The sequence below is a fragment of the Lontra canadensis genome, unplaced genomic scaffold (genome assembly GCF_010015895.1).
Source record: "Lontra canadensis isolate GAN:19392208 unplaced genomic scaffold, GSC_riverotter_1.0 scaffold17, whole genome shotgun sequence".
Classification (NCBI taxonomy): domain Eukaryota; kingdom Metazoa; phylum Chordata; class Mammalia; order Carnivora; family Mustelidae; genus Lontra; species Lontra canadensis.
This window is the reverse complement of record NW_022631011.1, coordinates 21043331-21059223: the sequence shown is the minus strand read 5'-3', so window position 1 is coordinate 21059223 and position 15893 is coordinate 21043331. Positions and strand designations below refer to the sequence as shown.

The window sequence follows — 15893 nt, the reverse complement described above, 5'->3', positions numbered from 1 at the left end:
TGGCGGCCGGAAAGGGTGCGTACCAGGATCCCGGATTCTCTCTGATCCAATTCCTCCGCGCAGGGCTCCCGCAGCTGTCCCGCAGGTGCCCTCGGGCCCCGCCCTCTCCTCTCACCTCCTCGGGGATTGGCTATCTTGGGCTCGGGAGTCGGCCCCAAGGTCGGGATAACGTTCGAGTTTCAGGCGTTGCCTGCCTGGGTATCGTGCGGCCAGGTGGTCTCTGGGTTTCAGGCGTTGCCTGCCAGGGTATCGTGCGGCCAGGTGGTCTCCAGCCGCGCGCTCTCGCTGCGCCCCGGCTGGCGTTCTCTGTCCCCCTTTCAAGCCCGCTTGTTTCTCCGCTGACCCCCGGGTTCGGCTCTTTCGGAGGAAAGAGTCCAGAGTCCGGGCCTCGGAGGCTCGCGAGTGTCCGAGCAGGCTCGGCGCGCCGGCCCAGGGCGGCGGGGTGGGGATCCGGGCCGGGGGGGTGGGGGCTGCAGGCAGCAGGGGCGGCGGCCGCTCGGGCCCCGGCTCGTCGGGGTGAGAGACACCCGGAAACAGATTCCACTTGGGTGCCCGCGCGAAGGGGGCGTCTCGGAGGGAGCGGGAGGAGCAGGCGGGCGGGCGGCTGCTGAGTAATCCCCGCCGCGGCGGGAGGTGGCGGCCTGGGCGCTCACGTCCCCCGCCGCGCTGCAGCCCGCCCGGCTCCTCCCCCCGCACCCCCCGCCCGGCCCGCCCCGGCCCGCCCAGCCCCTCCCCCGCCCGGCTCGGCTGCGCGCCGCTCCGGGCAGGTAGAGCCGGGCTCCGATCGCGCGGGGGCCGAAGCAGCTGCCGCCCCACCTCGCCTCGGCCCTGCGCATAGCCTCGCGCGCCCATGGCGGGCTCGGAGCAGCAGCGGCCGCGGCAGCAGGACGACGGAGAAGCGGCGGCGGCGGCGGCGGCGGCGCCACTGCAGGACGCGGAGCTGGCCCTGGCTGGCATCAACATGCTGCTCAACAACGGCTTCAGGGAGTCGGACCAGCTTTTCAAACAATACAGGTGACCGACGCGCTCTGCTTCCCCCGCCCCGGCCACGCGCCCCTCCAGGCCGGCTCACGCGCCGCGGTCTGCCGCGGGCCCAAGCAGCCTCCTCCCCCTCCCGTCGGTCCCTAATCCCTGGCCCCTGTGCCCAGGTCGCCTCCCTCGGCCTGCGCTGCAGCCGGCGTTTCTGCGCCTTTGTCACATCGCCCCGTTCCAGCCCCGTGCCGTTGTCCTTTGGCTCCGCGGGACCCCGCTACCCGTACCTCCCCCAGGTCTCCCCTCACTTTTTCGTCCCTCGAGAGGGGCGCCCAGTGCTTGTCTGCTTCTCTCTCACCGGTCCGGAGCCCGTTGGTTTTGGGGACCTGGGACCGGATGCGATGGGAGGCAGCTGGAAGCCTCAGACTCGCCGTGCTGTGCCCAAGCAGCCTTTGTGACACGGAGCACACCAGCTGCATCGTGCCCGTTTCTTGTGCCTCGCATTACTTTGCATCGTTGTGCATTCCAAACGCTTTTCTTGTTTGGAAACATGCGTAATTGCCTGGTAGTGCTGGAATGAAAAAGAAAACTCAGCCGACCGAACTCGGCTTGCTCACCTCTCTCTCGGCCAGTCTTCTAGAACTCAGTCCTCCAAATGAGTTCCTAATGCCTTTCGAGCGAGTGGACGTACATGGACCTCTCTAACTTGAAGAAAATGGAGGGACTGTAAATATATGTAAGGGGGGAAGGAGGAACACGTGTGCTCAGTTAATTGCTTTTTAAAAATGCGTCTTTAAAAACAAATGAATCGAAAGAACTGAAACCTGGTTAACGTTCTTCTGTGAGTGGGAGGAGCCTTCAGTTTCACTGGGGACCAGAAGCATCTGCTTTCTGGTTTAGGAAACGGAGTTTGTGATTTGTCCTTCCAGTGGTGAGGCGTCTCCAGGGTGTTGATTAGCGACTTCCCTGTAGGTGGCTAAGGGACACATGCTTCACACTTTTTCAGACCTGGGTGGTTTGGTAGGAATGAAGGGACCGTTGTGCATCTGTGATCTAGAGCCACAGTCTGTAAGGAAATGAGAGGGATTGGGGAGGTAGAGACGCCTGACTTACTCCGACTTCAGAGATTGCTGGTTCTTTGGTTGGAGCTTTCGCTTTTCAGTGGCAAAACAGTATCTCGGAACTATGAACTCTTCACTATAGACAGCTGACTCTTAAATCAGTTTGTTAAAAAAAAAATCACAAAAACTGAAAGTGGAAACATCTTAGCTTTACTCAGTCCACTTTGTTTTTAAAGGCTACAAGCTGATTTCAGTCTGAGAATGTACCTCATGAAGCAAAGCAGACATGAGTGTTTGGTACAGTGCTAATTTATTATTATTATTTATTTATTTATTTTAAAAATATTTATTTACTTATTTGACAGATCACAAGTAGTCAGAGAGGCAGGCAGAGAGAGAGAGAGAGGAAGAAGCAGGCTTCCTGCTGAGCAGAGAGCCCGATGCGGGCTCCATCCCAGGACTCTGGGATCATGACCTGAGCCGAAGGCAGAGGCTTTAACCCACTGAGCCACCCAGGTGCCCCATTATTATTATTTTAGATTACCAGTTTGTGTTGTCTGAGAGAAGACTGGAGAAAGCCTGAGTCAAATTTACTCTTTAGTTGCTGATCAAAATACAGTGCTTGTCTATTTCAATGCTTCTTGCTTTTGAATTGCTATATTACTTGTTTTAACATTTTTTTCTAAACTGCTTTCATGTACTTAAATAGTACCTTGTGATTTCTGTATATTGAAAGCCTGAAATAAGGCAAAAATACTGTTATCTAGGCAATCGTATGTGCTGTTAAAAGCGGGCAGATTATGAGTGATAGGAGAATGATGTTTTCACAGAAACAGATGTACCTAAAAGGAGTTTCTCTGTGGGTGAGTATATTGAGGGTAGAGGAGGGAGAGGTGTCCAGGGAGGATTTATAGTATAGACAGGAGCTGTCTACATGTGTGTGTGTTTTAAAGATTCATTTTATTTTAGAGCGGACAGGCAGGGGGAAGGGCAGAGGGAGAAGGAGAGAAGCAGACTCCCCACTGAGCCAGGGCACCCAAGTTCCATGACCCTGAGATCATAGCCTGAGCTGAAATCAAGAGTTTGCCACTCAACCGGCTGAGCACCCCCAGGTGCCCCTACTTGTGTTTTGAAAATAAAAAATGAAATAAACTATTGTAGTATCCGTTTTCTGCCTGGCACAGTGCTGGCATATTATCACTTTTATTCTCACTATTCTGATGACAACAAAAGGGTGAACTGTATTATACAATTTTATCATGAGGGGCTTGAGTCTCCGTGTTTAGCATGGACCAGGACACAGGTCTAGCCGTTCTAAGTCAGGGCTGTTTTCATTATTTCATTCTGCTTGTCTCACTAAAATTATTATACAGTTGACCCTTGACCAACATGGGTTTGAACAGCATGGATTTACTTTCATGTGGATTTTTTTAATAGTACTGTAAATGTATTTTTGCTTCCTTGTGATTTTTTTTTTTTTTTTTAAAGAATTTATTTGTCCGACAGGGAGAGCACAAACAGGGCAAACAGCAGGCAAAGAAGCAGGTTCCCCACTGAGCAAAGAGCCCGATGTGGGGCTTGATCCCAGGACCCTGGGATCGCGAACTGAGCCGAAGGCAGATGCTTAACTGATTGAGCCACCCACGGTTCTCTTCCTTGTGATTTTCTTAACAAATTTTCCTCTAGTTTACTTTATTATAGGAATATAGTATGTAATACAATAAAATATTTTCGGTAAGGCTCTGGTCAACAGTTGGCCACTAGCAGTTAAGTTTTTGGGGAGTGAAAAGTTGCATGTGGTTGGTGCCCCTGACCCCCACACTGTTCAAGGATCAACTGTATTTTAGGATTTGCTTTCTGACCTTATTTTCCAGTAATTCAGACTTTCTTAAGGGGGAGAAGTGGTAGCGATATGCCATGAGCTCTCCCTTGATCCATCTAATTTGTTCGTGATGTGGGACGGCCTGGCATTCTTGCCACCTCCCAAGTGTGCTGCTGATCCGTATTTTGGCAGACAGGGTTGTGTAGAGGTGTGGCTGTGGACCAGGATCCTGTAACCAGGCTTACAATCGTAGTTTTGCTACTTATTGTGGCTGCTGACTTTGGTTACCCAAAATTTGCTTCCTCACTTATAAAATGGGAGTAGTGTACATCTTAATGTGGTTGTTAGGATTAAAAGAAAGACTCCGTGGTAGCTGGCCCGCCGTAAACCCTCAGTAAACGCTAGCTAGCTGTATACATGATGCCTTCCCCACTATTGTGCTTGCTTCTTGATGGCATAGTTTGAGCAGAAGGGAGAAACATCCTGTGTGCAGGTAGCTTTTAGATTTAAGGTGAACTTCGCATAGAGCGTATGAAAGATTTAGATCCTGCTCTGTACTGGGAAAAGTGTCTTGTGTTCCAGAGTTGAATGGCTTTGCTGGGAAAGTTAGTGACTTTATTAAAAGTATTCTAGGAACACTTCTCTGCTCTGTTTACAGAAGAGAAAGCTGTTTGTCTTTCTCCTTTCTTAGGATTGTTTTGTCACAGAAGACCATCTTTTCCCTAGGAGTAAACCTTCCAGAAGCTTATCCTCCTGGTTTAACAGTAGAAACGTATTTTGCATCTCATGTAACAATAACGTTTGTATTAAAGCAAGAAGGTCATTTTCTCATGCCGCCTCACTAGCCTGATAAAAGTTTCATCAACAGCTATGGAATGAGGAGAAATGGTTACTTTATAGAAACCTATTATGAAGGACATTCTGAATTAATGAAGAGCCTGGATTGTGTCTTTTAGATACCCGACGTATAGGAATTAGAAATATATGCACAGCAGAGTCTTTCTTTTGAGCTGTAAGAGGCTCCTTAGTTGGGATTTCAGAATATAACTGTCCCTTCTATTGTGTACTGTAGTAATAATGTAACAAGGTGCCCTATTGTTGGTGCTGAGACCCCATCATGCACTTGGGGATGTGTTTCCAGAGGTCGAGACGGATGCATGCTGCCGTGGGGCCTTTCTGCTTTGAGCCTAAGGTCACAACTTGGTACCTTCATGATACTGACTGCCTGATACCAAATTCCTGGCGTTGGTCTTTGGGCTTAGTGATCTAAAGCAGCAGCGCTCACTCCCCTTCTGCCCCCGGCCCCCAAATGATGTTCCACGAGTGCGACAGAGACTCAGAGCTTTAGGTACTCGGACACATGATAAAATAGGGGATCGTTACGTGCACAAGGAACAGGCCCTGGATTTCAGGTGCTGTGGTATAGGTACAATTGGCAGGGGTGTGGGGAACGGGAGATGTTCCCTGGGTCCCGCTGTGTCCTGTGGGAGTGGAGAGCAGGAGGACTAACTCAGCAGGAAGGAAACTTTTGTGGAGGAAATGCTGTCTGGGCATCACTGTAGGGGAGGAGTTGGGAGGAGTTTGTGGCAGGTGGAAGTGAAGTCCAGGAAACTGTGGAAAACCCACATGGAGCTGTGAAATGGGTGAATGCTGCAAACCAGTTGGTGTGATTACATTGTCCTGTTGGATGGCTGGTTCCACACTTGGCATTGTCTCGGATCTCTGGTCGGTCCGTGTTTCCTGAGAGCTCTGGTTTCTGGGGTTATTTTGCTGCTGGTCGTCCCGTCAGCTCATGTTGTGTGACCACCGTGTTCCTCCCCGTGGTGTTCCTCACCGTGGCCCTCATGTCCGTAATTAACTCTTGGTGCCTTTTTCTCTTTTTGACTTGCAATATTTTTAATTGGAGAACTAGCGGGAGAGGGGAAGCACATTGAGCTGGAAGACCGGAGACCTCTGGAGCTCCTGCCCAAACTGAAATATGTCGTCCTTCTTTCCCAGGCTGGACGTTTATCTCCCTCCTCTCCCTGGTGCCGCCACCATCTCCTCCTGCTTTAACTCCTGGTGTTCTTTCTGACCTTACAACACAGGCCGTTCTTCCCCTGCCAACACTACCACCAATTTCTGGCTGTAGGTGTTATTAAAAAGTCATAATTAAAAAATCACGGTCCGCTTAAACAGGAAGCCTGTAGTGGCTCTAAAGCATGTTCATTGAGGATAAATATCCATAAATAAATATGGATTTGCTATAGAATTGGTAGTTGGTATTATATGGGTTATGTTTTTCTTAAGCATTTTAAATTCTAAAGATGGCCAAAATTTATTAAAAGGCAAGAAAAATTCATGGTTGGTAATATGTTTATGTTTAAAATGAAAATTTGGATCCTAAATCCTTTAATACGATTAATGCTTATATGACAAAGCCTTATGACCTGCGTCTCATTTGTGAGCATGTTGATTACAGAGCCAGTTTTGTCATAGAGCTGGCTCAGTATAATCCAGGGATTGCCGGCGGTGGCCTCTGGGCCAGATCTGGCCGGCTGTTTTTGTAAATAAAGTTTTATTGGGACACAGTCACTTGATTTTGTCTTTTCTGTGGCTGTTGTGCAATACAGCAACAGTAATGAATAGCTGTGACAAACCATGTAGCCTACAGAGCCTAAAATATTTACTCTCCGGTCCTTTGCAGAAAAAAAATCATTGACCCTTGATACAAACCAGAGTTCTGGCTGGAAAAACTCAAAAGGCCTGTGTAAGAGACCTGGACCAATAGGTACCTGAGCCTCTTTGCCCAAAGCTGTGGCAGGTGCTTTAGAGGATGGGAAGAGCTTGTAGGCCGCCTGTCTTTTCTGCATGTCTGGCTGTTCCTACATAGGAGCATGTTTGTGTCTTGTTGCTGGAATTTCTGGAGAGTCCATTGGTGCAGAAATGGAAGAAAAGGAGAAGCAATGAAAAGCAGAAATGATGTAAGGGAACTGGCAGGAAAGACAGGAAGCTCCTCTGTTGCCTTTTTGCATCCTTCTCAACTTAGGGCTGTATGTGTTTAAAAAAAAAAAAAGCTCATATTTTTTTCCCCCCAATCATTGCGTTTTCTGGAAAAGTCCTGATTCATTAAAGGTTCATTTTGTTTAATTGGGATCCTTTTAAAAATGCAACTGCCAGTAGACTAATTGGAGAGTTTATATATAGGAAATTAATAGGAAAAATGAGTATGTATACTGCAGGGTGTGTGTGTGTGCGCGCGCGCGCGCACACGTGCAACCACAAGCCCACAAAGTTAAAGATATGAACACTTAGAAGAATCTGTGTGCTCTGGGTCCCGCAGGCTGCGTTAAAAGGTAGTGCTGGGAGATTTGTCCCCACCCTAGTTCGAGGACTTGTACTGAGTGAAATGAAGTTTGGGTGAAGGTAAGAAGGCATAAAGGAAGAGAGCATGAATCCTGAAGCGCAGAACACTTCCTGTTCTAGTTACATGAAACCACTTGGAGATCCCCAAACACATCATCGTATTTCAGAGGTGTAGGCCTTTTTGCTCAGGCTCTTGTAGGCCCATTTTTTTGTACCTTGGGCTCCTTGCCATGGTCACTGTCCTTCCCCAGCAAAAACAGTGGGACTTTCAAAAGGCTAACGCTGAGAAGGGCTTGAGAAGTATAAAGGCATACAGAAAGTCGATGGCTGTGTAGCAAAGAGTTTTCCTGTTATTTCAAAATTGCCTCGTGCCAGGGCTGTGGTTGGGTGGGGGCAGGGGGACCCAACTCTGCCTTATACCTTTTCCACCACTGACTCTGTTTCCCGAATTCTTAGTGTGCTGTGCAGCCAGTACATAGGTCCAATTTGGGATTGAATTGCCTTTGTGCGCAAACCTGGGTACATAGTCACCACTGAAAGCCTTTTTATTATGGGAGAAATGCATCCTGGTTTTTGAGGACTTTGCCTGCATGGTGGGTTTTTTTTTTTTTTTAATTTTTTTAATGTAATTGACATAGATGTTAGTTTCAGGTGTGCAACATAAATGATTTGTATCTATTGTGAAATAATCACTACAGTGAGTCTAGTTGACATCCCTCACCATACATAGTTACAAAAACATATTTTTGTATAAAACTATCCATAAATTTGCTGCCACAGAAGAGAAAGTCCTGACTTCCTGGCATCTGATTTAGAGATTGAAATAGGGGCTTTTTGTTTGTTTTGTGTGTAAAGGTGGTTGATGGTTTGCTGTCTCAGTCCTTTTCCTCAGCTGGGGTTGCTTTCTCTATCTCCTCCTTCTTGCTCGAGGATTTCAGAACACAAGAAATATATATATACACAACAGGTAGTTACTCCTGTCTTACAGGAAGGTGATCTGTTATTACGGAGAAAACCCCTACACAGCATCTGCCATGTGTGGGACACCCAAGGTAGAAGCAGGTCCTTCAAGGTGCTATTGCTTACTTAACTATCTTTCAGTGGACCTCAGAAACAGTCACTTTTTCACTTAGTCTTGTCCACAGCTGTAATAGCTGTGAAATCACTGGCTTGGGTAGCTGACTTTCCCTAATACACATCCAAGTAAGCCCCTCGAGGTAAACAGTAGTTGGTGCTTCCCGGATGCCAGGCCGCGTGCCACCGCTCCTGGGACTTGAATCTTTATTTTATCCTGCTGCAGCTCTGTGACAGGGTGCTCTTGTTATCTCCCTCTCACGGGGTGCGGGGAGGCACAGTTATGTTGAACGACCTGTCCAAGGTCACATGGAGAAATGGAATTACGGGGTGTGACCCGAGACCATCAGACTCCAGGGTCTGTGTGTTTCCCCACTACAATATACTGTCGTTCTTCTGTAACTTCTACAATATGAGAGGTTGGCCTGTGTGCTGCTAAAGCCATTTTGGGGGTGGGAGGACAGCAATATGCAGACCACACCCTCAAGCCCAGAGGCCACCCAATGAGCCACCGGGGAGTCTGTCTCCAGAGAATGAGACTCCCAGAGCTTTTGGCACTTTGTGGCTCTGAGTCTTCTATAGGATAAGGGTCCCGGCTTGGCATAGGATGTCTGTAGTCTGACCTGTCTGCTTCCCTGACTCCTCCTTTGTCCCCTCCCCACCATCATGCTGGGGTATTTTGTATAAGCTGATTTGTTCTGACTGATCCAAGGTGGTAGGAGACCTCAGTGGCCCTACAGGCTCTTTCTGTCTCTTTCTCCAGCACTGGTGAAGTCTGCACAGTGTTTCCATGGTCGCCTGTCCTTATGCGCGAGCTGAGATTGTAGAGATTGGTGCACATCCCAATCTGAGGTTCCTGGCCTTTCAGAGGTCGCTGGAGTAATGTGAGGTCCAAGGGGTCTTAGGGGCATATCAGCACCCCTTTATTTGCCAGTCAGCAAGTATAGCCCAGGGGCAGTGCCCTTTAGGAGCTCGGAAAACTTGATTATTTATCCTCGCTCCCGCCCTGATGTCCCTTGACCCCGTGGAGGTGCTCCAGCATGCCCCCTGAGTTGACGCTCTGCATCTTAGAACCAGGTCACAGAACACCCGTCTGGCCTTCCAGCCTCTTGCCTCCGGTGCATCCGGGCTGCCCAGTGCTTAGTGTGTGCGCAGTGGGGAGCAGAGCTGCCGCTGAGCACACTCGTCCTGGCAGGGGCAATCAAAGGGAATGCGGAGGGCTCTGATGAGGTCTGCTGATTCTGAAGTGACCCCAGGTGTCAGCTGTGCTTGGCCAAGCAGCGGCAGCTCTGGGGATCGTGGTCCTTGGCGTGCCCTGTCCCCAGCTCAGTGTCATGTGTGCTTGAGAGTTGGCCTAGCCTAACTGGCCAATCTTTGTGGTGTTTTATCAGTCGCCTGCAAGGCTCTGGGCTACCCCTGGGTGGTGGTGGCATGCCATGTTCTGGTGTTATTTGCCTCTATGGCATGAAAAGGCAGAACTCCAGCTTCCCCACCCCAAAATCCCTGTCCTGAATTTCAGGAAGAACTGTCTTTGGAAGAACTTGGTGGCTGGGAAGGGAAACGTTCTAGAGCAGGGGCTCTCAACTGTATCAGATCTAATGCCTTCTTTTTATAAGAACTGTGTTGTAATTCCCCTCCTATGATCCTAAAATAAAATTGACAGGTGACCTGTTCACACAATGTCTAAAGGTCCATATTATAAAGGAGAAGTATAAAAAGCATAAACTACATATGTTTCAAAATGCTCACTATGCCTGCATCAGATGATGAAGTGAGTGCTGGCACCTGTTTGTAATGAATACATTTGGATTTAAGAAAAGTTCAGAAGCCATTCCATAGTAGAAAAATGATAGGGGCCCCTGGGTGGCTCAGTTGTTAAGCGTCTGCCTTTGGCTCAGGTCATGATCCCAGGTCCTGGGATCGAGTCCCGCATTGGGCTCCCTGCTCCGTGGGAAGCCTGCTTCTCTCTCTCCCATTCCCCCTGCTTATATTTCCTCTCTCACTCTCTTTCTCTGTCGAATAATAAATAAATTCAAATCTTAAAAAACAAAAGAAAAAGAAAAATGAGAGAGCAGGTAAAGTTTGAAATCAAAGAAGTAATAGACCAGACTTCTCTGTATATGTTAAGAGAAAGTGGGRAAAATACCTTAATTGAAGCTGGGATAATACGCCAAGGCCAAACACTGTTGAAGTCGAGCAAATGAGGAAGGGTGACATTTTTGCAATGAGCCGGGCTGCCTGTGTCAGGGTAGCATCTGAATAATTAGTTTCCTGCATTAGGACATGGGATGTGTGCTGACAATGTGTCTTAGAAAATAGGTCTCCCGTCTTTAAATCCCTTGCCAAGTCAAGTACTTTGAAGACCAAGACCTTTAACAGAAGTCCAGGATTAGAGGATGAATTTAAAAAGCTTACAGGGAAGTTGGGGTGTGATGGGCTTCCCCTGAGGACTGTATTGGAGTAGGATGGAAAAATAAGGATAAAACCCCAAATCATTTATGTAGTCTTTGCGATAAATCTCAGTGTGTGACAGATTCTTTTTTTTTTTAAAGATTTTATTTATTTATTGGACAGATATCATAAGTAGGCAGAGAGGCAGGCAGAGAGAGAGGGGGGGAGAAGCAGGCTCCTTGCTGAGCAGGGAGCCCTATGTGGGACTCGATCCCAGGACCCTGAGATCATGACCTGAGCTGAAGGCAGAGGCTTTAACCCACTGAGCCACCCAGGCACCTGTGTGACAGATTCTTAATACAGGATGGGAAAAATGAAATATATTGACAAAAATATTTGGTATCCAGGATTTCCTGGCTCTTCAGAACTGCTCGGCTTTCAGGACGCTTATAGGAGTGCTCAGCATCCCTGCTATGTTTTGGCCTGTGGTAGGCACACACTCAGGCTGGGGTAGCTGTCGCCGGCTGGCAGCCCCAGGGCCACATGTGGTGCTTCTGCTGGTGACATAATTCTCTAAAATTGTGACCGAATCTCCTATTTAAACCGTGCCGCATGACTTTGTACTTCTTGTGCCCATGGAAGTAGGGTTCAGGAGTTGTGTGGGACATGGCACCCTGTGCGGGCCTCTCCCATGTTTCCGGCTGCCTCACGTCCACCGCCCCTTGCGCTCTTGTCATTGCCGCAGCCCCAGATGGCCCCATGGATTTCCAAAACCCCTCTGTGGAGAGGCGCTGAGCTGCGGCGGCTGAGGCTTGAGACAAAGTTTGGGCTCTGCTACTGGCATCCTGGGGCTGCAGGGAGCAGTGCAGGGGTGAGGTCTCTCTGCTGATAGCTGAAGAGTGGCTGCCCCAGCCGGTATGGCTGCCGCTGGAGGAGCGTGGTGGAGAAGGCAGGGCCTCCATTGCTTCTGTGACCGCGGGTGCCAGGGCAGAGCCCCGGGGTGGTTTTCCTCCGGTGCTGGGCCCCTGGGGTGACTGCTCTTACCCACCCACTTTTCCACTCGTGTGTACACACACATCTGTTTCTAGGGCCCAGAGAGATCTAGGAAGGAATCCTAGTGCTGGTTTTTCTGCCTCTCTCCGTGTAGGTTTGCAGAACCCCAGGAACCCCTTTACAGTGGGGCCAGCTTGCAGGACCTGTGCCTTTCCAGCCTTAGGTGACTCTATTTCAGAGCCCTACTCGGTCTGCCCCGTCCCCACCCAGGTCTTTCTAACGTTTAATCCCCAGGTCTAAACCAGTCTGTGGTTCACATCCTTCCTAGGAAGTGAACAAGTTTTTGCTAAGTAGGTCACTCATACACACACACAGAAGGGCCAAATCCCCACAAGTCAGGGTGCAGTTACCCCGAAGTTTCATGGCCAGGGAGACCACAGAAGTGATTCTTCTCAAGGGGGAGGAAGTAGGGCAGAGTGCTTCATGACGGTTTTCTGTTCCATTGTACTTAGAAGCAGCGAGTAGGAAACACACATGTACCATTTAGTGGTGTGCCACATAGATAAGGTGCCTCAATACACAGATGGAGCTTTCTCCCCGGTCCCACCCTCCACTGCGATGTCAGCTGCATCCCATAATACATGTCAGTTGAGCCTGTCCCTACATGCTCGATCGCCCCATCCTGTTCCTTGCTGGGTGTGGCTCCGGGAGACCTGGAGTCTGACGGTGATGCGCGTCTCTGAGCTCTGACAGTTCACGGCACGATCTGCCTTTCCTGCTTTGGCCATCTCGCCATGTCGATAGAGGCGTTTTGCCTTGTCATTGTGCTTTCTTGCCTCCTCTGCAGCAGCCCCCCAGGTTTTTACTCCGTGGGGATTTTCATCCCGTAAAGTAACCGTCACCAGATTAATAGATTTTGTAAACGTCTGTATCATTTTCTCTTTATCACATGTAAAAATTATGGTGCTATCCTAACAGGACAGGAAATGAGGGAAAATGATGTTTTGTATCTGAATCCAAGCTGAATTTGCTAAATGACAGAGATTCGGGTTTTGAGAAACAATTGGATTAAACGAAGGTCATGCTTCATGACCTCTTTAGGATTGTTCCTGGTATAATGAGTCACTGTCAAGCCTTCAAGTGCTCCCCACCCCCCATGCTAAACACTGAATTGCAAAATCTCAAGTTATGTTTTGCCATTGACCTCTGTTGCAAGAAAGGACTTTACCTTTGCATCTTGTAAATTATGCTCGCCCTCTTTATGTCTATAAGAAACAGGTTGAATTCACCTGCATACTTGTGACTCTTGAACTGTTCAAGGCAAGAATGGGGCTGCTTTTTTGCAGCCCTGCAGTTGTTGGAGTAATTGGGTTTCTGCCTTTCCCCTCCACATTATAGCAAAGTCTGTCAGTTTAATTGCCCAGGAAAGTTTTGTTTCTATCTGGAACGCCATTCGCTTCAGCTGTCAACCACCTAGATCTAAATGGTTTTCGGACTGATGATTGACAAGACACTCATTACTTTGAATTATCAAAATTACACATTGAGCTAGAAATTATTCCTCTTGAAGTAGCACAGAAAAAAAGGGCCATGGGAGAGGGGAAATGGCTGTCTAAAGTCGTTTAGCCAACTGTCAAGACCTGTCATGTTGGAATTCTTAGAGATTCTTGTTCTGGTGACATTGCTATTATAAAAAGGGCAAGAAATGAGAGAATGGTTTGTGTGTTTCTCCATAGCCCTTGTGTGGCATCTCAGATCTGGGTTTGGCTGATAAGAGAGAGTAATTGCGTCTAACTTGAAAACTGTGAGCTTTTCTCTTCATAGAAGAATGTTGAGTTTTATCTGAGTAAAATAAAACCAGACCTCATCAGAGAGCTTTCTGTGCAAGCCTAAATTTATAGTTAAGGATGCTTAGGAATGATGAAGAAAACACAAATGAAGTTTTCTTGACCAATGGCTCTACTAAAAACTGAAGGAAGATATAGTTGCCTTGGTGAGTGGCCCACACTTTTATATGAAGTTCAGAGTTGTTTAATAAGAACTAGTTTACTAGAACTTTATTATGAGGAGTAAGTCTCTAGTTTTACTTTGAAATGTCTCTTAATAGAGAAATCTAAAATTTCTGATTACGTAAAATAGTGTTTGAATTGCTTGTAGAAACAGCTGAGTATGTTTAATCTTAAATTGAAGTATTCATGCAGTTTGTGGATTATTGCCACACATAATAAAGGGACCGTATTATAGCTTAAAGATGAGAAAATAAAACAATTTTGTTACTTTAAGAATAACCCCTCTTTCAGGATTGGTTGGAAAGGCTTTTTTGGTAATTGATAAAATGTGTCTGGGTGATCTCTATTGGTATAGCATGGACATGGTTGAATTGTTTGATTTAAGATAGAGCAGGAACCAATGCTAATGAGTTAGGAAGATATTCGATACACATTAATGACAAAATTAGGAAAACTAAAAAAGTTGACTTTATTTAGCCTGAAGAGTTATTTTCAGAATGTATCAGTAACCCTAAATGAGCATCAGACCTTGAGCAATAAGTGAATATGAATTAGCAAAGCTAGAGAAGAATCAGAACAAAGTTAGATGTATTACAGTCTTGTAATCATGCAAGTCTTGGTCTTTGCATTACCGCCATGCAGGCAGAGAGCAACAGAGAATGATAATCAGGTGGTAATCAGCCAGTGGTAATCAAGCGCGTGACCAGTGCTTCCTGTTAATGTGCACTGAGTCATGCGAATTTCTTTCTTAATCCCAATTCTCTCCAAGGCCCTGAGGATAACTAGTAGGGTTATCCCTTTGTATGTAACCACATAAAGGCTCATAGAGCCCAAGTTAAAAAGACTGAGTGGAAGATCTGGCCCCATCCCCAGAGTATGCTATTTCCTTCGCTTCCTCCAGAAGAAACTTTCTTGTTACTGTCTGTAGCATTACCCAGCACCTTGCACGTCCCTTCTTAAGCTTGATGGTCTCCTACATGTTCGGCCTACTGGTGCTCCCAGGCTCAGTGCATGGCACCACTTGAAACAAGCTTATGCACGCCAGAAGTCTAGGAGGCCCTCGTGACACCTCCCTCTTACTCACCTTCATGTCTGAGTATCTCTTCCCATTCACTTCTCTTCATCCCCACCTCTACCACCAACCACCTAGTTAGTCCGAGCCACCTCTGGCTCGGATCACTGCAGTAGTCCAGCTGTCTTCATTATATCCCCTGTTCCTCCTCCACCCCCACCGTGGTGATCTTTTCAATGTGTGAGTTTAACTATGTTGCCTCTGTGGTCGGCTGAAAAATGGTCCCCCAAAGAATACGTAAGTAGGTCTTATTAAGGAGGGCACGTGATATAATGAGCCCTGGGTATTATGTAAGACTAAGGAGTCGCTGCCCTCCACCTCTGAAACCAGTAATACATTATATGTTAATTAATTGAATTTAAATTAAAACAAAGAAAATAAAAAGACTACCCATGTCTGAGTCCCTGGAACTTCAGAGTGTTACCTAATCTAGCAGCCTCCAAGAGGAAGTCTTTGCAGGTGTGAGAAGTTAAAGCTTAAGATGGGAAGACCGTCTAGGTGGATCTCCGGTTCACCAGATGACATCGATGCACTCATGCATATCCTTGCAAGACGGAGGCAAGGGGGCATTTTTCATGCAGAAGGCAGTATGAAAACGGGAGCGGGGAGAAAAATTTGGAGATGCTGGTCTTAAGATTGGAGTTGGTGGCCACCCTAAGCCCAGGGAGGCAGCAGTCATCGGAAGCTGGAGTAGTCAGGGAGTGGATTCTCCCCTAATGCCTCCGGGGGGCTGGGGGTGCAGCCTTGCCCGCAGCTTACTTCAGCCCAGCGAACCCGAGTTCAGGCTTCTGGCCTCCAGAACTGGGAGAGAGAAATTTCTATCATTTTAAGCCACCGGGTTTGTGGTGACTTGTTACAGCAGCCCCAGGAAACTACTACAGCCTACCCCTGCTCTCAGGGTTAGGACCAGAACCTCTGACAGGAGCTCTGGTGTGGCTTGGCTCTGCATGGTTTGTACAGACTGACGTTTTTATTTTCTTATATTTTAAAATATTTTGTTTTGTTCCTCATAGGCTATAGCTGTACAAAGCGAAGTAAGCTCATGCTGCAAAGTCAACTCCTAGCTCCTTTTTTCATAGGATGCTTTATCTAAACATGGAAAAGTAAAGTAGCTTTAAATTGACAGTGGTTTTGGTCTTAAGCTTTAGAATCCA

The 15893-nt window shown here is 47.6% G+C and overlaps 1 protein-coding gene across 1 annotated transcript in view; it reads left to right on the top strand.

Moving 5' to 3' along the window:
• The first annotated feature begins 771 nt into the window (after positions 1-771).
• The window catches only part of TTC39C (tetratricopeptide repeat domain 39C), a 106059-nt gene continuing 90937 nt past the window's right edge, over positions 772-15893 (top strand). The window contains exon 1 of the mRNA XM_032859749.1: positions 772-1014. Coding sequence (XP_032715640.1) covers positions 851-1014 — 164 coding nt within the window. The 5' untranslated portion in view covers positions 772-850. The remainder of the gene's footprint in view (positions 1015-15893) is intronic.